The 24660-nt window shown below is 54.9% G+C and overlaps 1 protein-coding gene across 8 annotated transcripts in view; it reads right to left on the minus strand.

The window, feature by feature from the left end:
* The window catches only part of PKD1 (polycystin 1, transient receptor potential channel interacting), a 54174-nt gene extending 29760 nt beyond the window's left edge, over window positions 1–24414 (minus strand). For 5 of the 8 annotated variants that reach the window (XR_008373470.1, XM_053557689.1, XM_053557687.1 and 2 more), the window contains exons 1-12: window positions 23948–24414; window positions 7945–8016; window positions 7747–7818; window positions 7295–7464; window positions 6387–7058; window positions 6071–6254; window positions 4977–5197; window positions 4618–4733; window positions 3306–3432; window positions 2746–2993; window positions 1226–1981; window positions 186–317 (exon numbers count right to left, since the gene is read on the minus strand). Coding sequence is in view for 7 of the 8 variants with exons in the window: in XM_053557689.1 (XP_053413664.1) it covers window positions 186–317; window positions 1226–1981; window positions 2746–2993; window positions 3306–3432; window positions 4618–4733; window positions 4977–5197; window positions 6071–6254; window positions 6387–7058; window positions 7295–7464; window positions 7747–7818; window positions 7945–8016; window positions 23948–24162 (2985 nt within the window). In the remaining variant the exon portion in view is untranslated. Of the gene's footprint in view, window positions 1–71; window positions 91–185; window positions 318–1225; window positions 1982–2745; window positions 2994–3305; window positions 3433–4617; window positions 4734–4976; window positions 5198–6070; window positions 6255–6386; window positions 7059–7294; window positions 7465–7746; window positions 7819–7944; window positions 8017–23947 lie in introns of those variants that run through there. The other 3 variants (XM_053557688.1, XM_053557691.1, XM_053557692.1) reach the window with 3 other exon arrangements.
* Between the last annotated feature and the right edge of the window lie 246 nt (window positions 24415–24660).

A 24660-nucleotide genomic window follows, 5' to 3' on the forward strand; every position in this document is an offset into this window, starting at 1 on the left:
GGCCACAACTAACTGGGAGGACAGCAGATGGCGAGGCCCCAGCCCCACTTCATGCCCTGCCCCACACTCACCCATGGCAGCAGCACCATCCTTGGGCAAAGCAGAGCAGAACAGAAGGCCAAGGTGAGAGGCCAAGGTGAGAACCCAGCACCCCAGGACCCCGCCCCGCCCACCTGCCCACCTACTGAGAGCTTGAAGATGGCAGCGCTCTGGTAGATGACATTGAAGACCACATTGTGGAAGGTCAGGGACTGCTTATCATCGATGGTCCACCGGAAGACCACATCTGAGCCAGCCTCCACCACAGGACTATACCTCTGAAGGAGGGTACAGCATCAGCTAAGGTCACAACACTGCCCTAGCTGGGGATCTATGGAGGAGCAACTCTGTCCTCAGGCCCTGTCGACCCACTGGAATAGCCCCTGTTGGGGATGCTGGAGAATGCCAACATGGCAAGAAGAGACCAGTGGGCCCACAGCTGAGCCACAACCCCCAGACCCCTACATGAAGGAGAGGGATATGCCCAGGGCCCTGGATGTGTGGTGCCTAGGCCATGCAGCACTGACTTGGGGTCAAGACCTGGCTCTCTAACCTCCAGCCACGTGGCCTTGGCTTCTCTATGCCTGTTTACCCACCTGTCAAGTGGACCTAGTACCAGCTACAAAGAACCAACCTGTCTCTGAATCCTCACAAACCCCCATTTCAGCTCCTGCCCCAGGCTCCTTAGTTGGACAGCTCAGGGGTTTAGGGAAGATGTGTGAGCTCCACAGGCCTTGGGGTCTGGGATGACAATCAACTGACAGAACAGGTATCACCAAGGGAGCCAGGACCCAGCTCAGAGCACAACCACACAAGTCACAACCTCTGGTGCAGGAACTGGGCACCCCCAGGAAGCAGACAGCCTCATCCCTGCATGGCACCATGGTGGCCATCAGACTTCCATCAGAGGTTCAGACTCCCTCAGAAACCACTCACATTTTGCTAGAGGGCCTGGAAAATGCACCTGCACTCATAGGGGCTCGTATGAGATCAGATAGGAAAAAAGTTAGGACAATTTGCTTCATTAAATGTGAGCAGAAAGTACTTAGAGTGGCTGTTTTAGCTGTGACACCTTAGTAATCGAGAAATTAGTGAGTAGCCTGAGAAATGACTTGACAGGACCTGGGAAAAAAGGCTCCCATTCTGCATGAGCACATAGCTGGGGTGGGCTGCAGGCCACACTCACCACTAGGACTCCCTGCAGCACACGGGCCTCAGGGCTTGGCATGGCACGGAGGCCATAGATGGGTTCCTCAGCTGTCACCCGCAGGCTGAGGTTGACACAGCCGGCACTGTTCTCTGCCATGACCTCCACTGTGTGCTCCCCTTCACTGAGCCTGGGCAGTGCCAGGACTGAGAACAGAGTGTCGTTGGTCTTCCGGGGGCAGCCAGGCATGAGAGTGACCACCACAGCAGGGCAGACAGCCTCAAAGGGTGCGCTAACACTGCCCCCAGGCCAGCGAGCTGTGGCTGTGGCATTGGCACCGGAGTCTACCTGGAGCACCAAGGCAGAGCCGTTGGTTGGCAGATAGAGGTGGCCATCATGTGGGGCAGGGTGGATGACCCGCAGCCCAGCCACTGGGGAGACAACGCTAAAGCTGCAGGACAGATTGTGCCTGGACACGCTATTGCCCACCATGGCCCGGACCTCATAGCGGCCTGGACGCCGCAGCCCAGGGTTAGGCCTCAGGCCCAGCAGGGGTGTGAAGCGCTCTGTGGCCCCAAGCAATCTCAGGGCACAGGCAGGGCCGGCCTGAGCTCCCTCCAGTTGGGTGGGAAGGTGGGCCAGCCAGCCTGAGGCATTAGCAGAAAGGTATGGGGCATGGAGGCCAGGGTGACCGGGAGCCAGGGGGCAATGCAGGAAGGCACCAGGGCCAGCATCGTGCTGTAGTCCAATAAGGTCACCAGGGAGCATGAGGACATCTTGGCCGAGGAGGGTGACCTACAGGAGAGAGAGGTAGAGCTGTACCACATACACATAGTCAGGGCCTGCAGGGACCACTGAGCAGGTGGGGCTCCCAGCTGGGGGTCTCAGCACCATACTCCCTGCTTCATGGAGCCCCTTCCTCCCCACCCCCAGGTACTCAAAGCAGGGACAGACAGAATAGTTACAAACAAGGGACACCACAGGGAAAGGGTGTAGGCAGGGTAGACTGCCTGGACAGGTGGAGCCCTTGATAGATACTAGGTCTGGACCTGAAGGATGAAAAGGAGCCAGACCTGCTGAAGGGCAAAGCAGGCACAGAAGGTGCAAAGATCCTGGGGTGGGAGCTGCTCATGCTGAGAGATAAGCCAGGGCCTGCTGGGGGGTACAGGGCACAAGGCTAGGAAGGGCCTGCTGGAGGGAAACCTGCATCCTGTCTGTTTGGCAGGAATAGCAAACTTTGAGTGGCTGAAGGAAAGGTGGTCTTGGCAGCTAAAGACAGATCTAGGCCGGGCACAGTGGCTCACGCCTATAATCCTAGCACTCTGGGAAGGCGAAGCTGGTAGACTGCCTGAGCTCAGAAGTTCGAGATCAACCTGAGCAAAAGCGAGACACTATCTCTACTAAAAATAGAAAAACCGAAGCAAGAGAATTGTTTGAGCCCAAGAGTTGGAGGTTGCTGTGGGCTATGATGGCACAGCACTCCATCCAGGGCAATTGAGTGAGACTCTGCCTTAAAAAAACAAAACAAAACAAGACAGATCTAGGTCAGGGACACACACCGAGTACTGTGCAGGGGGTCCTGGAGGAATGGAGAAGAGGAACTCTCTCCATAGTGTATAGGTGGCCCTGCAGAGCCCAGGCCCTGATATGAACCCGCTGGCACAGGACTGAGGGTGGCAGGAGGCATCCAGTGGCACGCAGACATTGGCTCCAGGGCACCAGCGTCCCTCTGGCACACACTCAGGGGCCGGCTCAGTCCTGTTGTCCAGGGACCCACTCTCAAGTTCACTGCTGTTTTCTGGAACCCCTGCAATAAGAGGGATATCAGGAACCCAGATTTGCTAACCCAGGCTTGCACACTGACAAAGCTGACCTTGGCCATGATGCTAGGACTCACCAAGCAGCACACCTAGCCCTCATCATGCCCCTGCTACTGGCCATCTGACTGGCTTAAGGCAGCCCCCATCTCTCTTTGGGACACCTGTGAGACATTGTCTGTTGTCCCTGCTCTCTGTTCACCTTGAGGCTGAGGGCTAGCCTCGTGGTCAAGGGGTCAGCAGATGTCAGACTCAGAGAGGCCACCATGACCCTTAAACACCCACTATCATCTCAGTCGCACCTGCTTCTCTCAAGGGGCGGTGCACCTGCAGCCGCAGCTGGGCAGACTGGCTGAGCTCCTGGGTCCCAAATTCTGCTGTGGTAAGAAAGGCTTCTCGGCTCAGCTCCAGGCCAGGAAACACCATGACCTGGTGGGGAAGGGGGCCCACCTAAGCTGTGCAGACCCACCTAGGGGCCTGAACTCTCTAAGCCTAAACACCCACCAGGACAGAAGGGAAGAAGGCCATCAGAAGGCCTTTCTGTGGCCACCACAGGCCTAATTTTATGTCACTTGGGAGGAAAAATATCAAAACCATCTTATGAGAAGCAGGATCCGTATTCTGGCTTTTTAAAAATAATTTGCAAACACTCATAGAAAAGGCTCAGGATGGGCAGCGCCTGTGGCTCAGTGAGTAGGGCGCCAGCCCCATATGCCAAGGGTGGCGGGTTCAAACCTGGCCCCAGCCAAACTGCAACAAAAAAATATAGCCGGGCATCCTGGCAGGTGCCTGTAGTCCCAGCTACTCAGGAGGCTGAGGCAAGAGAATCACCTAAGCCCAGGAGCTGGAGGTTGCTGTGAGCTGTGTGATGCCACGGCACTCTACCCAGGGTGATAAAGTGAGACTCTGTCTCTACAAAAAAAAAAAAAAAAGAAAGAAAAGGCTCAGGAGGTTGAGGCAAGAAGATCACTTGAAGCCAGCAGTTTGAGACCAGCCTAAGCAAGAGTGAGACCCTGGGGTCTCTCCAAAAAAATGAAGCAGAAAAATTAGCTGGATGTGGTGGTGCCCACCTGTAGTTCCAGCTACTTGGGAGGCTGAGGCAGGAGGATCACTTGAGCCCAAGGGTTTGAGGTTGCTGTGAGCTATGATGAAGCCATGGCACTGGGGATGGGTGGGACAGAACGAGACCTTATCTCTAAAAATAAAAAAGGATTATGCCTGTAATCCTAACACTGGAGGGTGAGGCAAGAGGATCCCTTGAGCTCAGAAGTTAGAGAACAGCCTGAGCAAGACTGAGACTCCATCTATTAAAAATAGCATAAAATCCAGGCATTGCGGCAGGCGTCTGTAGTCTTAGCCACTAGGGAGGCTGAGGTAAGAGGATCACTTGAGCCCAAGGGTTTGAGGTTGCTGTGAGCTATGACACTACAGCACTCTAGCCCTGACAACAAAGTGAGACTCTTGTCTCAAAAAGAAGAGAGAAAGAGAGGGCCCAGGAGGATTATAGAGTTCTCCTGGGTAATAGAGTTAAATGCTATTCCTCTCTGTACCCGGGATTTTCCAAACTGTCTATACTGGTTACTAACAACCTTAATCCACGGAGGGGCCACCTACCTCCACAGGCTGCTGGGGGGCCAAGAGGGCTTCCTGCTGTGCCAGTGGACGCAGGGGTCCCTGAAGGTCCCTACTGGGCACTCCCACGAAGAAGTTCTCAGCATCCCACACTGGGCCTGGGGTGGCAAGTGTACCTTGAGGTGCTATTCCCAGCTAAGGACAGCTAGATACCCAGGTGGGGCAGGCCTGGGAGGGAGCCACCTGGCACCCCACCCCAGTACTCTTTATCTTAGTTCTCCTGGGACAGCCTCAGTCCCGGCACAATAGTAGGTACTCAGCAAACGTCTTACCCATAGCAAACTCTAAGGAATGAACCTAGAAAGGGGGCGCTCCTGCCCCCCCCCCACGTTAGCACGCACCTCCCGGCCGCAACTCGCAGACATAGCTGTGCGGAGCTGAGCACAAGTCCGTGTTGCACCGCCCAGCGGGCCCGAGCCGCACGCAGTGCTCAGCTGAGGCAGGGTGTGGCTCCCCAGGCAACCAGTTCTGGCAGCTCTCCAGGCTAAAGGCCTCACCCTGGGGTGCCAGGCCCACCTCTGCTCCCTGCATGGCTGAGAAGCCGATCCACACATCCAGGCTCCTGTGGGCAGATGGCAGGGCATTCAGGCAGCTCCTTGGTCCTCCCACCCTGGGGGAACACCGTCCTCCCAGCAGCCTACCAGATGGGCCCTATCACCATCCCTGTTCTCCAGATGGAGACTGAGGTTCGGAGACTAGATAAGCAAGACCCACACACCAGACCCACACAGTGTTCACGCAGACACCACACCCGGAGGCCAGTGGGCACAGCCAGGGGCGCCTTGTGGAACTTCGTATCAGATGAGACCAAGGGCCATCCATCCCCTTGCCCTGCAGGAAGGCTCCAGGTGTACCATTTGAAGAGTAAGACAGCCTCACAGCAGCACCCAAACAGGCAGCTCTAACAGCTCTACAGAGGTAGGCAGCCCTCCTGTGGGTAGGGTGTCTGCATACACATACAAGGGCATGGCCAGGCGTGTATTAGGAGGGCACATACCAGGAGAGGGGCTGTGTTTGGGACCATTAACCAAGTTGTCCTGCACAGTGTGGGTGATGCGTGGTGAACCTCCCTGCCCCAGGAGGGGGAGTGAGCAGGAGTGGGGGAAAAACAGAAAGCCAGAGCCCACCCTTAAGAAAGGCTCAGGGTCCTCCCTGGAGGGACACAGACAAGGACAATACAGGGTCCAGGTCCGCCTCCCATGCATGTGTGTCTCAGAAGTTGTTTATAAAGCCTGAGTCACCTCATGTCCACTTCTGAGTGTGCAGAGCTGACAGGAAGGGCCATCAGCACATAGTCCCAGCGGGACATGACCTCTCTGGCTACCCTCACCTCTCCTCCTGAGCCTCCTCTGGCCTCAGGCTCTGGCCCAAACCCAGTGTTCCAGAGACCCCCCGCCCCACCTCAAAGCCTCTCAGAGGGTGGGGGCATAGGCACCTGGTAACCTGGGAGACCAAGAAGTGCTGGAGAGCAGGACTGTCCACCATGGCCAGGGCGGCCCCAGCCCAGATCCGGCATTGCTCCTGCGCTTGCAGCCAGGCCTCCTTCTCCACCACCAGGCGGTAGCAGTGCCCATTGCCAGGGTAGATCTCTGTGTCTGAAGGGCAGAGCGGGTGCACCACTGGTGGGCAGCAAGCAGGAAGAATAGGAGGTCAGCGTATGCCCAAGGCTGGGGTGCCAAGCCCTCCTCTATCCACTCCAGCCCTGGGGAGAAAGGGGAGGCAGCGAGGGGTGACGAGGGCCCAATGTGTACCTTGGGCTGGCTCTTCGCCCAGGGCCACGATGCTATAGGTGGCCTGGAGGCCAGAGCCACCACGATTCTGGATTCCAAGTTCGAGGCTCTCACCACTTCTCACCGAGGATGGGCACACAAGCTCTACAGCAGCAGGGGCCGCCTCCACTTGTACCTCTGTCTCCAGTGGGACTGAGACAGCCCCCAGGGCCAGAATGGCTGTCACATGATAGCGCCCAGGCAGCACAAAGCGGTGCACAGAAGCTGGACCAGCAACACCCACCTTGGGGGAGCCATCACCAAAGTCCCAGCGTGCAGAGCTGATGGGGAGCGGGGCAGCAATGTGGAAAGTTGCTGGCTGGCCAGAGGCCAGGGGTCCATGTGGCCCCACCAGGGTGGCCCCCGGGGAGGCAGGGAAGACGTGCTGGAGGAGGGTGGGGCCCGTGCAGGCAGGGGGAAAGGGCAGCAGGGGACCAGAGCAGAGGGACAGGCAAGCCGAGGAAGTGTTGGGGGACTGTGCTGCCCCGCACAGGCACCAGCCTTGCTCTGAGAGGGCTGCCAGATCATGGCCAGCCGAGAAGCAGAAGGCGCTACAGGCCTCAGGCTCCAGCAGGCCCTCATGGGCAGTTGAAAAAGCTGCCATCACCATGGCGCCTGAGCTGTTGTCAGGGAGGCAGGCGATGTACTCCTCACCTGGAAGAGGCAGAAAGGGTGGTCCCTCTGGGCTCCCACTTCCTCCTGGCCCTGCTCCACTCCCCCTACCCTGAGGTCCCAGACCAGAACCCCAGCAGCTGCACAGTACTCACTACCATGCATGGTCCCACCCCACGTGTGTCTGCTTCCTGGGCCCTGTCTGCTGCCCCCATTGGCCTAGAGGTCCTGAGCAGGCTCATCCTAGCCCAGGTCCTGTCCCATCCACCCACACTTACCACAGCTGCCATCCTGTGAGGGGATGCCCAGGAGGGGCTGGCCAGCCAGGGGCCCAGGCCCAGCACATGTGGCTGCCTCGGGCTGCACCACATGAATCTGCTGCTCCTCTACCCAGCGTACCAGCCACACCAGACCACAATCACACTCAAACGGGTTCCCGCCTAGGTTTCTGCAGGGGAAGGGTGGATATGGGGCTCCAGGCCTGGCCTGGGGAAGAGTCTCTACTGGCCCCCCCTAAGAGAGACCAGGTCTGGGGGTCTCCCTGAGAGTCCAGCCTCCCACTGTAGCTGCAGAGATGGCCCACCCTGAAGGGGCTCTAAGCAGGGAAGCCAACTGCTCCCAGGTCTGGTCTCAAATCTGGGAGCAGGTATGGGGCCAGGTACAAGAGCAGAAGGGATGTTGGGGGATCAGGAGTACAGCCATTGATACCCACCAAAACAACGCAACTTACATTTCACTTAAATTAAATAAATTAGTAAATATTCCTTCTTCTAATGTAGAAATCTCGTTGTTGCTTATGTCCCTGGAAGAAAGAGGGCCATCAGGCAAGTTTGATGGAAATCCCCATAGTCCTACAGTGACAGGGGGCCACCACCTTTCTTCCCAGAGCAATCCCTGGGAGCAGCACAGCCAGGGGAGGGACACTCACAGTTCCACCAGTGCCGAGAGGTTGGCCAGAAGCCCGATGTCCAGCACCCGGAGCAGGTTGTGGGAGATGTCTCTGAGAAGCAAGCAGCCACAAGTAAGGGCTAGAGCCCCAGCAGGGCACGAGGCCATCCTTGGGCCACCCTCAGGAACTTCCAGCACCCCAAGCTGTGGCCTCTCACCCTCCAAGCTCCCCCATTCCCCAAACCAGAGGGGGACCTTTCTGATGGAGGATCAGAATAAATACTCATCTGAGGAAACTAGGCCAAGAGGGACCCAGGGGTCTGCAGCCCTTCACAACACATCCCAAGCTGTGGGCTGAGTGCCACATGGCAAAACCACAAAGACCTGCTGACCATGGGCACCTGGACGAGCACAGCCTCCCAGCCCTGCTCCCCAGTGCCAAGGCCCCCCCATGTCCTGCCCCAAGCCCAATAGGGTTCCACATCATCAAGGGCTGACCTCACCCACCCTCCACATGGTTTAGAATACACTGGCATCCCACCTTGAAATGTCCCTAAAGGTAGTAGGAACATGAAGAAATAATAGAGAGGAGGCCCTAGATGACCCCAAATCCTAGTGATGGAGATGGCCATTGAACCCCAAATTTAGCCAGGTGTGGTAGTTCACGTCTATAATCCTAGCACTCTCAGAGGCCGAGGCAGGAAGACTGCTTGAGCTCAGGAGTTCAAGACCAACCTGAGCAAGGGTGAGGCCCCATCTCTACTAAAAACAAACAAACAACAACAAAATAAAAAAGTAAAAAATTATATTTTTAAAAAAATACAGAATTATTAGTTGGGTGTGGTGGCAGATACTTGTAGTCCTATCTACTCAGGAGGCTGAGGAAGGATTGAGAAGGAATGCTTGAGCCTAAGAGTTTGAGATTGCTGTGAGCAGACGGTCTCAAAAACAAACTAAAAAAAAAAACCAACAAAACAAGTCACAGACATGGAAGAAATATTCAATTTTAGTACTAACTGAGAAAGACCAATGGAAACAGCGACAACAGCAATGCAGTGGCACTTTTGGCACACCAGTGTCAGAAACGGAGGCCTGGAACTGGTATGTGGAGGCAAGACAGGTAGCCTGAGCAGCCTTGGCTCTGCTGAACCTGGCCAGAGCACCAGCCTTTCTAATGTAGCCTCTTCAGCCAACAATCCCTCTCAGGCACCCTTCCCACCCCAGTGCAGGGACCTGTGAGCCAACCTGACTCTCTGGGAATCTCAGTCCCTACCTGGTTCTTATGGGTCTGTGCATTGCCCTATACTCCCTGGAACCCTGCCCTTCCTATCAAAACAACCCAGCCAGTCAAGACAGAGGCTAGGGACCCAGAAGCTGGCAGCTGCCATCACCATTCCGAACCCCCCCATTGCCTGCCACACCCCTGCCCACCTTGGTATTGGCTCCTGCAGCAGCCTGCCCGCACATAATGAGGGGGTCCAGGGAAGACAGAGGTGGTTTCAGAGAGGAAGGGACAAGGGGGCCAGGAGCCACCCCAGCTGAGGTCAGCGTGGCCAAGAGGCAGCCTCAGACCCTGACAAGCTCTACTCAAGAAGCTGGACACTAAGCACACAGCTCAGGGAGCTTCTCAGCTCCATCTGGAGATGAGGGTGTGCCTGGGGGCAGGAGGTACAGGTCTCTTGTCCCAAGAGCTGTGGGACAGCCCAAGAGCCTATGTCCAGAACATGGAGCTCCAGAAAATCTATAAAGGGGAGAGGCTCTTGAAAGGTAGGGACCATAGGGAAAGGCCCCTTTGCAGAGTTGCCTCTGTGACCACATCTGAGCACTGCTTTTCCTTCGTCCCCTCCCACACACCAAGATAAGGTTGAGGCCTCATTGTACATGAGGATGCATGGGCCACAGCCAGGCTTATGTGGTGTCCACCATGTCCCTGTGCAGGACACAACAGGCTGGCCACTAGGAGACCAGGGAGAAGCCAATGCCCCAGATGGGGTAAGGCAGCCAGACTCCTACCTATCAGTCAAGCACAGTACCCAAGAGAGGCAACGGCTATATCACAAGACACTTCAGGTGGTGGCTACAGCGAGGACAACAATGAAATCTGAACTTTGAGGAGTGACAGCCAAGGGGAGAAGTGAACCAGAGACCAAGGATGAGCATGAGCAGGGCGCAAATGGAGGACAAGGATGCTGGGGATATAGTTACGTTTCCATGCCTAACTCCAGCCAGGTGCAAACACAGGAGAAAGGAGAGAAAAGACCTTAAGATATTTGTCCATAGGCCGGGCGAGGTGGCTTGTGCCTGTAATCCCAGCACTCTGAGAAGCAGAGGTGGGCGGATGGCCTGAGACCACAAGTTCGAGACCAGCCCAAGCTAGAGCAAGACCCCCATCTCTAAAAATAAAAATAAAAAGTAGCCAGGCATTGTGATGGGCACCTGTAGTCCTAGCTACCCGGGAGCTGAGGCAAAAGAACCACTTGAGCCAAAAGTTTGAGGTTGCTGTGAGCTGTGATGCCATCGCACTCTACTGGGAACGATAAAGTGAGACTCTGTCTCAAAAAAAAAAAAAAACAAAACTGTTTATACTCTACCTTCTGTTGGGTTTTTTGTGTTTGTTTCTTTTTTGAAACAAAGCCTCTTTTTTTTTTTTTTTGAGACAGAGTCTCAAGCTGTCACCCTGAGTAGCATTCCATGGCATCATAGCTCACCTCAAACTGGGGCTCAAGCGATCCTCTTGCCTCAGTTTTTTTTTTTTTTTTTTTTATGGCCGGAGCTGGGTTTGAACCCACCACCTCTGGCATGTGGGGCCAGTGCCCTACTCCCTTGAGCCATAGGCGCTGCCCTCAGTTTTTCTATTTTTAGTAGAGACAGTGTCTTGCTTTTGCTCAAGCTGGTCTCCAACTCATGAACTCAAGCAATCTACCCGTCTCAGCCTCCCAGAGAGCTAGGATTACAGGCGTAAGCCACCATGCCCACCCCCAGAGTCTTACATTTTGTCTCTTCCGCAGAGTGCTGTGGCATGATAGCTCACAGAAACCTCAAACTCTTGGGCTCAAGTGATCCTCTTGCCTCAGCCTCCCAAGTGGCTGGGACTAAAGGGCCTACCACAATGCCCGGCAATTTTTTTTCCCCCAGCTATTTTTTTTAGAGATGGGGGTCTCACTCTTGCTCAGGCCAGTCTCGAATTCAGTGAACTCGAGCAATGACCCGCCTTGGCCTCCCAGAGTACTAGGGTTACATACAGGGTGAGCCATTGTACCCGGCCCACACCCCACTTTCTGGAAAGTCCACAGGACCCTGAGAAGCCAGAGCAAGGTGTAGGGGACAGACTGCCGTCAGGGTCCCCAAGCCCTCCCTCCCCCACTAGCAGCATTGAGATTTCTTCTGAGCCATCCAGCAGCCCCACCCTGTCATGGGTGCTGGCCACATGCTCCCTGTACGACAGGCATGGCCCAACACTTCTCCCCAGCATCACTAGGCCTGTGGCCCATAGGCAGGAAAAACAGCAGATGGCAGTGCAGACCCCGTGCAGCCCAGCTCCAACAGCTTAAGCAGGTCACCTAGCCAGGACCTAGAAGACAGCCATGTGCTGCACCTCGGTCCCCAGCATGTGGAGGCATCTTCCTAGAGCAGGATGCGCACATGGGTTTTGGGGACTGCCCAAAGTCCAAATTGCCCACATTGCCATCTGCTTCTGCCACTGATGTTCTGGGAGTGATGCTTGTCAGGAGGCATGAACACCAAGGCTGGCCTAGCAGCAGCTGTCCCACATACTCCTTGCCCCCTACTAGGACAGGAGCCAGCACCTGGCTGGAGTACCCCAAAGGGTCCTGCCAGGTAACGTCCCCTCTCTGGGACGCTGCTTAGGGGACTGACCTGGGGATCACACACACCCGGGAAGAGGCAGGCCCAAGCAGCATGAGACCCACGTCACCTGGAGCTCTGGGACTTTACCCCATGGTCAAAGAGATGCAGGAAGAGGCTCTCAAGCCTGGCCAGGTCCCTCTGCTGTTCCCTCTCCTAGTCCAAGATGGCCAAGTATGTTAGGGAGGGGTGAAGATCCCAACTGTGCCCCAGGTGTCACTAGGAGCCCATTCAGTCCCCACACTGGGGTGGTCCCAACTCCCCTGCCTTTCAGATCCAATGTTCATAGAGGGGTACCATCTCCCATGGCCAACCTTGGGCACCTGACTCCCATCTTCCTGGCCAGAAGCAGGAACTGGGGGCTCCCTGGCCCTTGCAGACAAGGCTCTGACCAGTCAAGAAAAGAGTTAGATGATGCCTTGAGGCAGAGTGGTCTCTTCAGGGGTGGGCTTTCTGCAGGGTCCCCACGAATGAAGCTCTCTCAAGAGTGGGACAGCTCTGAGAGTTATCCCTATTCGGGAACTGAGGGAACAGAATCCCCAGACAAGCAAGGATCCTGACCCACAGCCCAGTAGCCTCAGTTTCCTCCAGTGCTAAAAAGGGGAGTGGCCCATATGCCTGTTCCCCAGTCCAGATGCTGGGTGGGGTCTGGGGTCTGGCCGGAGCCCCTAAGGAAACATCTGCACATTCCAGACACATGTGGTCAGTGGCGCGAGTGAGCGCCAGGCCCAGCACCCCCACCCTGCACTGGCTGCCCGGCTGGAAATAGGGCTTGGGGAGACAGGCTCCACAGGGGCTGCCTGTGGACATTATGTAACCTGCACCTCCTGGCCAGCCGCCTCCTCCCTCTGGCAGGACAAGACAACACAGCAGCTGGGGGCACCCACGCACCCGCTGTGAGGCTGTCATCAGCCAGACCTATCCTCTCACAGAGGAGACAAGTTTCCCCCAGCATGGGGAAACTGCCAAACATGTCCCTTCCTAGAGCCAGGCCTGGAGAAGAAGAGAGTAGATGTCAGGCTCTCTGGCCTGGGTTGAGGGTGGACAGGGCCGGGACCCCCAGGGCTCATTAAAGGCTCCTTCCTTTCAGGAGCTGGAGCCCTATGACCTCATTCTGTTCTTTCCCCCTTTGCACTTCTATTTATGGCAAGTGAGGCTGGCTTCCAGGGCCGGAAATGATGTTTAAATTAACGATTCAAGTTTTGGGAGGGAGCCCCTGGCAACATTCACTGCACTTCCCCAGTGGAAGGTTAGGGGGCAGGCTGCCCAGCAGACCTACCCTCCAGCCCTCCACCAGGACCCATTCGAGACGTGGAGGGGTCACCTCTGAACAGAGGGAAAGGCTGCCAGGGCCCAGGCAGCAGAATCACCAGTGTGAGCCCCTTAGCATCCAGGCTAGTTTGCAAAGGTTGTGCAGTCCCAGGGTGTCAGGACTGGGAGGACACTGGCACACCTTACAGGACCTAGGGGGTTGGTCAGTCTATCCTCACAGAGCCACTCCTCATAGGCACTAAACCCTACACAACTGAGCTGTCATCAGCTGGGGGTGACACTACACCTCAGGCCCTCAAAGGGTCCCCAGCAAGGACAGGGATTGGAATCTGGGGGCAGGGGATGAAAAAGTGTGGTGTCCAGGGATGGCCTCCCCCACACTCTGACAGAAATACACAGCCCAGCCCTGAAAATGAACGGGGTACACCCACCCTTCCACCGTAGGTGGTGGTCTGGAGCTACCCATCTAGGGCAGGGGGGAAAAGGGCCCAGCAGCCCCTTCCACACCACTGCCTGGGCCACGCAGGTAGCTGACTTAGAGATAGGTGCCCATCCAGTACTGCCATCTATCCTTGCCCAGGAGAGAGCTACACCAGCCCCCTTCTAATGGTGACACTGAGACTGGGAACCCACCCGACTCCCCTTACACCCCCCCTCCCCAGATGTTTCCTTAGTGTCCAGCAGGGCCGGGTTGTTGAAGGAAGGGACGGGGCAGGTGGGGTACTGGCCATATGGCCCCCAGCTCAGGGCAGCAGTGCCCTGAGTGGGAGAGAAGCATTGATCCAGCCTAGCAACAGCACACCCGTAACTCACACACATGGCCACCGGGCATGACTAATAGCATGGACCAGCCTGAGACCAGCACTGCAAGGCAGCATGAAGGCTCAGGACCCTTGAGCTCCCCTCCTCTGCTTTTGGGCTATAACAGCCGCCAGACTAAGCCTCAACCAGAAGGAAAACTGGCTTCTGCTTCTGCCTGGGGACAAAGCCCTTCCCAAGATGGCCTCACAGGATACAGTCTGCCTTAAAACATGGTAGTGGCTGAAGGCAGGACACTTGCGCTGTCAGGTTAGGAGCCTCAGAGAGCAAGTGAGCCCCCCTTAACCCCCCCTCTGCAGCCCCTCTCCTGGCATTGGTGCCTGGGCACCGCCAGGCCCCTTGGCAAAGACAGCTGCCAAGCCAGAAGGAACGAGGTGTTCCAGGAAAGGACATGAGCTGCATTTTCCAACTGCGTCTCATTCTACAGGGAGACTGCAGCACACACTCCACCGGCGCCCCCGCCACACTGGCCGCCCGCAGACGTGCCCAGCCTCAGCCAGCTGGACCCATGCAGTGCAGCACAGGCCAGGCCCCAAGCACACCCATGGCTAGACAACCGACACCCCAGACAGCAGCAGCAGCGGGATGTTTTCATTCCAGAGCGCAAGGCCGGCTGGGCCCGTCTGGGCTCCCACTGCAGGCATTGGCCACAGCAGAGTGTTCCGGAAAGGAAAATGTGTGTCTCCATCCAAAATGGCTTCCTCAGTTGAAACTGAACCCTAGCCAGGGTCTCCCTCAGGAACAAGGGTCTCCAGTGCCCCACCCATTCAGCAGAGGTACCCCAGGGTAAGGGGTGAGGACAGTGTTAGAAATACCCTGTGTCCAAGGGGAGCCAAGCGAGGGGGTCACAGAGGCAGGCCCACATCTGGCAGTGCCCCCATCTAGTTGTCACAAGATGGTGGCCAGCGACTTGCCCAGATCATGAGCCAGGCAGAACGCATGAAGAAGGAAGAAGGCTCCAGTGGACCCACCCTGGTCTCAGGCTTCAGGAGGGAAGAACCTCAAGAGAAGTCTATAGCCAACCGGGAAGGGTGAAACTGAGCCTCATGGACACTTGCACAACCTTTCCCAAAGGCTTAGCAATGTCCACCAAGGGCAGCCTTTTACGAATGCACCAGCCAAGGCTGACAGCAGGGTCAACACACCAACACATCATTCAGGACAGTGTCATACATTATCTTAGGCCAAAGAACAAAGTCAAACAAGAGGGTAGGCACTCCAGCTGTTTTGTATCATTAACTTCACTGTCACACACATATGCTTGAATGCACTTAGAAACACAAACATACAAACACTGAGATAAAAACAGAGGGACCCCCACAGCCATGAGGTCTTGCACTGAAGGCAAGTATGGGGGCAGACCAGGGAAGGCAAGAAGACTGGGCGTGCTAGATGCTGAGGGGGTGTACTATTCTCTTGCCCAGGCAGACATAGGCACCTCTCATGTTTCTTCCACATCCTATCCACTCTGCAGTAGGCCTCATGGGTATGCCTCCTGGTGCTTGAGGACAAGGGAATGGGCCCCAAAACTATTAGAGGACCAAGGGGCCACTTTAACCACAATCACGATTACTGTGCTTCCAGTGACTGTGCCTGCCACTGCACCACGACTCCATGAGGTGCATCTAGTCATGGCACCCATCTTACAGGCAGGAAAACTGAGGCTCAGAGAGACTGAGGGACTTACCAAGGTCACAAGTTACAACCCAAGTCCTACCCCTACTCCTAGGTTCCACCTCTCTCCTGAAACCAAACCAGAAATCAAAGGGAAGGGCCGGTAAATGTCCTAGGAAGGAGCAAGTGAGAAGGATGGCACGCTTCAGTACTAGGGGTGAGCCTGAGCCCGAAGCCCACCTGACCCCCTCAGGGTCCTTCACACACATCACTGCCACCTCTTCCTGGCCATTTCTGAACCAGGAGGCTGGTGCTGTGCCCCAGACCCCAAGAGTGTTCCAGGGGTCTGACCCAGAGCATGCTGCCAAAATCACCTCTCTGCCACAACTCTCTGGCTGTGTGACCCTGGGATGGGAATCAGCCACCAGGAGCCACAGTTTGCCAATCTGTAAACTGGGACCCAATGTGGTTCCAACTGCATGGCCCACCGCAAGGGACCTGTGAGACACAGAAAGCCAGGTACTTGGCTATGGCAGGGGATGGGGATGTGGGAGGTTTATCTCCCTGGGTATTCTCTGCAGAGACTATCTTAAATTCAGAATAACTCATATTTTAAAATATACAGTGGTTTTAAGTATATTCACAAGGTTGTACAACCATCACCCCCCAAAAAAACCCACTCTCATCAGCCACTGCCCCTAAACCCCCACTGCCCCTACCCCTAGGCAGTCACTAATCTCTATGGATTTGCCCATTCTGGACAATTCATATGATGTGTGGCCTTTCCTATCTGGCTTCCTCCCCTGAGCATGTTTCCCAGGCTTATTCGTGCTGCAGTGCACGTCACTGCTTCAACCTTTTCACAGACAAGTCCCCTTGTCTGGATGGATGAGAACATTCAGTTTCTCCATTTGCCTGCGGACGGCCACTGGATTTGTCTCTACCTTTCGGCTGCAGTGAACATTGGGTCCAAGTCTGTGTGACATATATATATATATTTATATTTTTATGTTTATATGTATTTTTTGGAGGGGGTAGAGACAGAGTCTCACTTTAAGGCCCTCGGTAGAGTGCCATGGCGTCACAGCTCACAGCAATCTCCAACTCCTGAGCCTAAGCGATTCTCTTGCCTCAGCCTCCAGAGCAGCTGGGACTACAGGCGCCCGCCACAATGCCCGGCTATTTTTTTGTTGCAGTTCGGCTGGGGCAGGGTTTGAACCCGCCACCCTCAGTATATGGGGCTGGCGCCTTACTAACTGAGCCATAGACGCTGCCCGTGTCACATATTTTAATTTCTCTTGGGTACATACCTAGGAGTGGAATTGCTGGGTCACACATTTAAATCTGTTTAACTGTTTGAGTAACACCAGACTATTTCCACAACATTTGCACTACTGCACATCCCTACTGGCAGTGTGTAGGGACCAGACTATTTCCACAGCATTTGTACCATTGCACATCCGACTGGCAGTGTATAGGCTCTGATTTTCCACATCCTCACCAAAACTTGTTATCCCCTGTCTTTTTGACTATGGCCATGCTAGTGAGTACAAGGTGGCATCTCACTGCAGCTCTGATTTACACTTTCATATTGACTAGTGATGTTACACATCTTTCCATGTGCAGTTGGCCATTTGTGTACCTTTGGAGAAATGTCTGCTCAGATCTCTTGCCCAGTTTTTTTTTTTTTTTGTGGTTTTTGGCTGGGGCTAGGTTTGAACCCACCACCTCCGGCATATGGGACCGGCACCCTACTCCTTGAGCCACAGGCGCCGCCCTCTTGCCCAGTTTTTAATTGTGTCATTTGTCTTTTTATTATTAAGTTGCAAGACTCCTCCATACATTCTGGATATGAGTCCCATGTCAGATAGCTGACTGCAGACATCCTCTGTCTCCAGTAGTTTCCTCGGCATCGTACCCAGGTACTCCCAGGCACCACAGGCTGCTGGGGGTCTCCAATATGGACTCTTGGGAGTCCATCCGTGCATACCTGTGGGCTGCAGATAAAACTAAAGCCTACCTGGGCAGCGCCTGTGGCTCAGTGAGTAGGGCCCCGGCCCCATATGCCGAGGGTGGCGGGTTCAAACCCAGCCCCGGCCAAACTGCAACAAAAAGTAGCCGGGCGTTGTGGCGGGCGCCTGTAGTCCCAGCTGCTTGGGAGGCTGAGGCAAGAGAATCGCGTAAGCCCAAGAGTTAGAGGTTGCTGTGAGCCGTGTGACGCCACGGCACTCTACCCGAGGGCGGTACAGTGAGACTCTGTCTCTACAAAAAAAAAAAAAAAAAAAAACAAACTAAAGCCTACCTGTCTCCTCCCTCCCCACCCTCTGGGCATATTCTTGTCCATAGATTTAAAAATTTGCATTTTGTGTCTAATTAAGTATTGGAAAGCTGAGGCAGGAGGATCACTTAAGGTCAGGAGTTCAAAATCAGGCTGGCAACATAGTGAGACTCCCACCACTGTAAGAAATAGAAAATTAGCCAGGCATGGTAGTACATGCCTGTAGTATTAGCTACTTAGGAGGCTGAGGCAGGAGGATAACTTAAGCCCAGGAGTCGGAGGCTACAGTGAGCTTTGATTACACCACTGCACTCCAGCCTAGGCAAGATAGCAAGAAAAACTGTCTCCAAAAAAAAAAAAAAAGGAAAAAAGAAAAGAAACTAACATTACCTGCGCGCGCACACACACACACACACACACACACACTCTGCACCCCCAAGCGCTGATGTGTGAGAGCCAAAGCCAAGCCAGCCTGGCAGGTAGAATGCCAAGTCCCCACCACCACCAATTTCTGCACAATAGCCAGAGTTCTGTCTAAAAGACCTTCCCTCCTAGACCTTTTAATACTGCCTCCACCTGCTCTCCTGATAAAGGCCCTGCATCTGCTCTCCATCACCTCATGCCTCAGGGATTCTGCAGGAGTGTTCCTGCTATCAGGATACTCACCGGGCAACTTGCCTTGAGCCACAGGTTCTGTGCCTTGGCCTCAATGTCACCTGCACCAGCAGTCCTTCCTAGCCAGCAGCCCCTTCCTCATGACCTGTATCTTTGTCCTTGTAGGATCTACTTGCCTGTCAGTTTAATGGAGGCTTCCCCATGATTAATTGAGCCCCAGAGGAGTCAGGCCTGTCTAGCTGGGTCTTGCTGATCCCTGGCACAAGGCCAGGTACACAGCAGCCCTGTCTGCTTAGGGCTTACAGGGGGCTCACAACTGGGGCAGACTATGCCTCGGGACTGAGTGACAATCCTAGTCCTGGCTCTCAGGACCTAGGAATTAAAAACAGGAACATGGGACCCTCTGCTGCCTGGCTCGCCCCCAAGGCAGCAATGCACTTGACAGCTGTAGTCTACTGCATCAGAACCATGCCAAGCTGGGGGTCTGCTCCCAGGTGCCTGTCTTCCCTGCTATACCTGCCATGGGCACAGACATTGGGGGTTGAGCTTCCCCCCCACCCCCCTGGCCAGGGTCTCTCCTTCCTGTCACTTAGGGCCATAGGCAGGAAAGGGAAAGTCCCAGGTGCTCTATCAGCAAACAAAAAACTCTAAGTTCCAATTTTTTTTTTTTTTGAGACAAGAGTCTCACTCTGCTGCCCCACGCTAAAGTGCCATGGCTTCAACATCGCTAAAAGCAACCTCAACTTCCTGGGTTCAAATGATCTCCCTGCTTCAGCCTCCTCAGTAGCTGGAAATGCAGGCACTCACCACGATGCCCGGCTAACTTTTCTTTTTTTAATACAGACAGGGTCTTGCTTTTGCTTAGGCTGGTCTTGAACTCCTGAGTTCAAAGGATCCTCCCACCTCAGCCTCCCAGAGTGCTAGGATTACAGGTATGAGCCACCATGCCCAGCTTTTTATCAGTGAACCAACCACTACCAGCTCCCTAATATGTGCCCCAGTCCTGGACCTACAACTTTCACAAGCCAGTAGCAGGCCCAGACAACCCAGTAGTCACGGTTAGTGGCATACATCATCAAGCCATCTTCCAAACTAAGCAACTGATACTGACCTAACAAGCACCTCACACCTAGAGCAATGCCATCCAGAACATTTTATGATGATGTTCTCTCCTACAGCCACTGCCTACCATGGCCCTGGAGCTCCTGAAATCTGGCTCTCCACACAACACAGCTTTTTCCAACTACTAACTTACAGGAAATACAAAGAACAGAGTACACACTCAACGCCACCACAATGGCAACGTCAAACACAGAGAAAAATCCAGGCTGTGGGAGTCAACTTCCTCAACAAATCCCTCAAGGACAAAAGAGATGGTAAGGAAATCATCTGCACCAACAGAGATTTAAAAAACATCAACTGGCTAGAGCAATAGCTCAGGTCCATAATCCTAGCACTCTGAGAGGCCAAGGCAAGTGGATTGCCTGAGCTCAAGAGTTCAAGACCAGCCTGAGCAAGAGCGAGACCCCCATCTCTAAAAAATAGCTGGATATTGTGGTGGGAACCTGTAATCCCAGCTACTTGGGAGGCTGAGGCAAGAGGATCACTTGTGCCCAAGAGTTTAAGCTCACTGTGAGCTATGATGTCACAGCACTCTACCAAGGGCAACAAAATGAGACTCAGTCTAATATATATATACACATACATATTATATATATCATATACATATATATTATACACACACACACACACACACGCAGAGGGTGCTAAAAATAGAAAAACTAGCCAGACATTGTGGCAGGCACCCTATAATTACTTGAGAGGCTGAGGCAGGAGGATCACTTGAGACCAGGAGTTTGAGGTTGCTATGAGCTATGATGGCACAGCACTCTAGCCTGGGCAACAGAGTGAGAGTCTGTCTCAGAAAAAAAAAAAAAAGTCAACTAATCGTACCATGTGGACCTTATTTGGTCCTTAATTAGGATCCTTATTATTTGGATCTTAATTCACACAGTAAAAAAACTAACAACCATGGATGGCGCCTGTGACTCAGTGAGTAGGGCACCGGCCCCATATACTGAGGGTGGTAGGTTCAAACCCAGCCCCAGCCGAACTGCAACAAAAAAATAGCCAGGCGTTGTCGCAGATGCCTGTAGTCCTAGCTACTCCGGAGGCTGAGGCAACAGAATCGCCTAAATCCAGGAGTTGGAGGTTGCTGTGAGCTGTGATGCCATGGCACTCTACCGAGGGGGATAAAGGGAAACTCTGTCTCTAAAAAAAAAAAAAAAAAAAAAAAAAACTAACAACAAAAAATTTTAACACACCAGACATTTCATGGGGTTGAAGACTTATTCATTGCTGTAGGTGTGTTTGTGGCACTGTGACACACTCCAGAATACTTGCAGAAAAAAGAACAGGATGCCTGGATTTGGTTCAAAACATGGAGGGAGATAAATGAGAGGGGTGGGGGGTGGGGGAGAAATTCATGACAGTCTTTCACACTGTCTTGCCTGCTTTTTTCCGTAATAAGACTCAGAATAGCACAGCAGCATATTTTGCCAGTACGTCATCTTTTTCGAGCCACCAGCTCCCAGCACCATCATTTAACCCAAGAAAAGCTGGAAGGCCATGGTCTCGGAAGCTTGGGGCATCCTCCCACCTGGGACTGGACACAACTGTAATGCCACACCTCAGGCTAGCCTAGCTGAGGAAACACATGTGAAGGGGCAGAGGCCTGAGCTCCCAAAATGGGCTGCTGTGACACCCAGAAGCAATGTTCCTGGGCTCTAGACACATGTCAGGAGGCTGCATCTGTCTTTGGCCTCTCCCAGCTCAGCCCCTCTCTCTTGGAGAAGACCCACCTATCTCCCTGAGGAGTTTACAGAACTGACAGCAGAGGGCGGCACCCGTAGCTCATTGGGTAGGGCACCGACCACATACACCCAGGCTGATGGGTTTGAACCCAACCTGGGCCTGCTAAAACAATGACAACTGCAACAACAATAAAAATAGCTGGGCATTGTGGCGGGTACCTGTAGTCCCAGCTACTTGGGAGGCTAAAGCAAGAGAATCGTTTCAGCCCAAGAGTTTGAGGTTGCTGTGAACTGTGACGTCATGGCACTCTACCCAGGGTGACAGCTTGAGACTCTCTCTCAAAAAAAAAAAAAAAAAAAGAGAGGTTCAGTGCTTGTAGCTCAGCGGCTAGGGTACCAGCCACATACACCAGAGCTGACAGGTTCAAAACCAGCCCAGGCCTGCCAAACAACAATGACAACTACAACCAAAAATAGTCAGGTGTTGTGGCAGGCGCCTGTAGTCCCAGCTACGTGGGAGGCTGAGGAAAGAGAATCACTTAAGCCCAAGAGTTTGAGGTTGCTGTGAGCTGTGACGCCATGGCACAGTATGGAGGGCAACATAGTGAAACTCTGTCTCAAAATAAAAAGAATTGATGGCTGGGGCGGCACCTGTGGCTCAAGGAGTAGGGTGCCGGTCCCATATGCCGGAGGTGGCAGGTTCAAACCTAGCCCCGGCCAAAAAACAAAAAAGGATTGATGGCAGAATGGCCAGGCAGCCCAGACCACAGATGGTGGCCTAGGGAGACCAGCAGGGGCCTTAACATCTGCCCCCCAAGCTCCAGTTTCCCATGGTTTCTCCCCTCATCCTCTGAAAATCTCCAAGAGATAGCTCTGGGGGTGTACAAAAGAGCATGGAGTCTCCTCTGTTGCTCACCACCTGTCCATGTAAAGTGATCCTGATGTCCTACTGCACACTAACAGGGGCCAGCCACTCTGGGAATCCTGCCAGCTACAACAGACCACCATCTCCCAGGAACACCCTCCTCCAAAACCCAGGACCACAGCAAGGTGCTTGAGCTTCATCACACAATCCTCAGTTAATCTGCCAGGAGCCTTTATTTCCTGGACAGAACGGGGCCAGGAAATGAGGATGCAGAGACAACTGGCACAAGCTGGGCCTGAACCCCAGAGCACCCAACCCAGCAGAGACAGAGGTACCCATACCCATAGCACAGAGAAACAATGGGAGGGGTAGGTTTGATGCAATTCTGGGGCGCTGCCATCATACCAGGGGGCCATCTCCCACAGAGACAACCATGCCACAAATGCTTCAGCTTCACTCAGTGGTCAGGGAACACTATGACAAGTCCAATGTGGTATCTACAGCACCCACAACTCCCAGCTGGTCCTGAATAAAGTGTTCTTCTCCGACCCTCAAGTCCACCTAGCAAAGCCCCAGACACAGGACTCCCCTATTAAAGGTGGCTCAATGAGAGTCACCCAGGAACATATAAAAACAAATGTTGGGGCCCACCCTCAGGTTTAATAGGCCTGAGGATGTTAACGGCTTCCCCCAGATATGCCAACATGTGGCCAGTGAAAGATGGGAGCTTGGCTCGGGGAGTCTGGAAGTGCTTAGAAATCCCAGGGGCTAGATCAGCATGCCCTGTGATGCCCCCCAAGCCCTGGAGATGACTGTCTGCAAATCTTAGTCTCCTGTGCCCTTGTCAATCTAACCCTAGGTCCATTGCACTTCACAGGTCCAAACCCCCGTCCTACTGCACAGTGGCCGTGACAGCTTGAACAAATCATGCCACCTCTCCAAACTTCAGTTACCTTATCTATGACTCTACCTATATGCTTCAGAGGGCTAGGGAAAAGGCAAGTCTGACAATCTACAACAAGAGCCTGGCATAGGCCAGGCTGGAGGCAACCTCTCAATAAAGGCTACCTGTTGTTTTTATTCCCACAATGCAAGCCTGATTACTAATGTTTTAAAACCCCTCCCTGGCAATCATCCCACCTTGTCTTCAGGACAGCGCTGGAACTCAAGAGCCCATGGCACCTGAGACCCCTCATGACCCCAACCCACCTGACAGCCCACCTCCCATCCTGTCCTGCCCCTGCCACACATTCTGAGTTCAGCCTCCAGGCTTTTGTTCACATCATTCCCTCCTCTGCTCTAGACCTACGTCCTTGTCCCTTCTTAAGTACCAGGCCTATTTTACACATCCATCAAATCCTCCTACAGACACCTCCTCCAGGAAGCCTTCCCTGCTGGCCAGACAGCGATTTCCAGCTCCCAGGGAATGCCCCAGCCAAGGCAGCATCCTAATTAGTCTCTAATTAGAGCGTGTTTGTCTTCACGACTCCCCGCGACCTCCTAACCCCGCCCCCGCACGTTGTTGCAGGCTCGCGGAGCCCCACCGGGTGGCATGTTTATTTTCATCAAAACCAGGACTTTTCCGCTTCCCTGTGGGCCGCGATGGCAGCCGTTCCAGGTTTTCCTTATTTAGTTGGGCCGACATCCCCGCGCTGGAGCCTCGCCCTGGGAGCGGCCTGGCCCACGCTCCATCTTCCCTTCCCGAGGCCGGGTAGCGCGCCCACGCCCCGCGAGCCCGCCAGGCCGGCCGCCTGCCCAGCGCGGCCTCCCCTCCAGTGTCCCAGAGCCCCAGGGCTGGCCACCGCGCCACCATCCCCGCACAGACTTGCCGCACTGCTCAGGCCGGAGCCGCCCGGCGCCATGGCAACCGCCCCGCCCGTGTCCCAGAGGCTGGCCTACTCACAGCGCGGTGGCGTCAGCGGGGATGCGCAGCGCGGGCCCGAGCGTCCGCAGCCCGCGGCCCGAGCAGTTGACGCGGCAGGCGGCGCCGGGCGCCGAGCTGCACAGGCAGGGGGGAGCGCACGGCCCGCAGCCGCGCCCGGGGCCCCCCGCCAGCGCCCCGAGCCACAGGCCCAGGCCCAGGGCCAGCGCCAGGCGGGTGGGCGCGGCGGGCGACATCGTCAGGGCAGCGCGTGCATGGCCCCGCCGGCCCCGAGGCCCGCCCGCGCGTTGGCGGCCGCGCCTCAGGCAAACACCGCGGAAGGCATGGCGGGATGTGAAGCGGGATCCGAGTTGTGGATGTGGCTGTGGCTGCAGCCTTTCTGCCTGTGCGACGCCCGCTCGGTGCCTGGAGACAGACCGCGCTCCAGGGTTCTGCTACCCGCTCGCGCGTTCGCGCCGCAGTGCGGGCCCAGCTGCGCGCTCCTTCTCCTCCTCCTCCTCCTCCTCCTCCTTCTCCTGCAGGCGTGGGGCGGGCGCCGCGCAGGACTAGGCGGGGCGTCCAGAGGCTCAGCGGGTTGTAATGCGGTATCCGCCAAGGAGCGAGGTGGGCGGGGTATTTTAAGGCCCGCCCCTGCGGGCCAAGGGTGATGGGCGGGACGTCCGAGGGCTCCACCTTCCTCCACCGCGCTGAGGCCTGGCTGGGAACGCCTTGTATTGCCTGACCCTGACTCCACT

The sequence above is a fragment of the Nycticebus coucang genome, chromosome 12 (genome assembly GCF_027406575.1).
Source record: "Nycticebus coucang isolate mNycCou1 chromosome 12, mNycCou1.pri, whole genome shotgun sequence".
NCBI classification, from domain to species: Eukaryota; Metazoa; Chordata; class Mammalia; order Primates; family Lorisidae; genus Nycticebus; species Nycticebus coucang.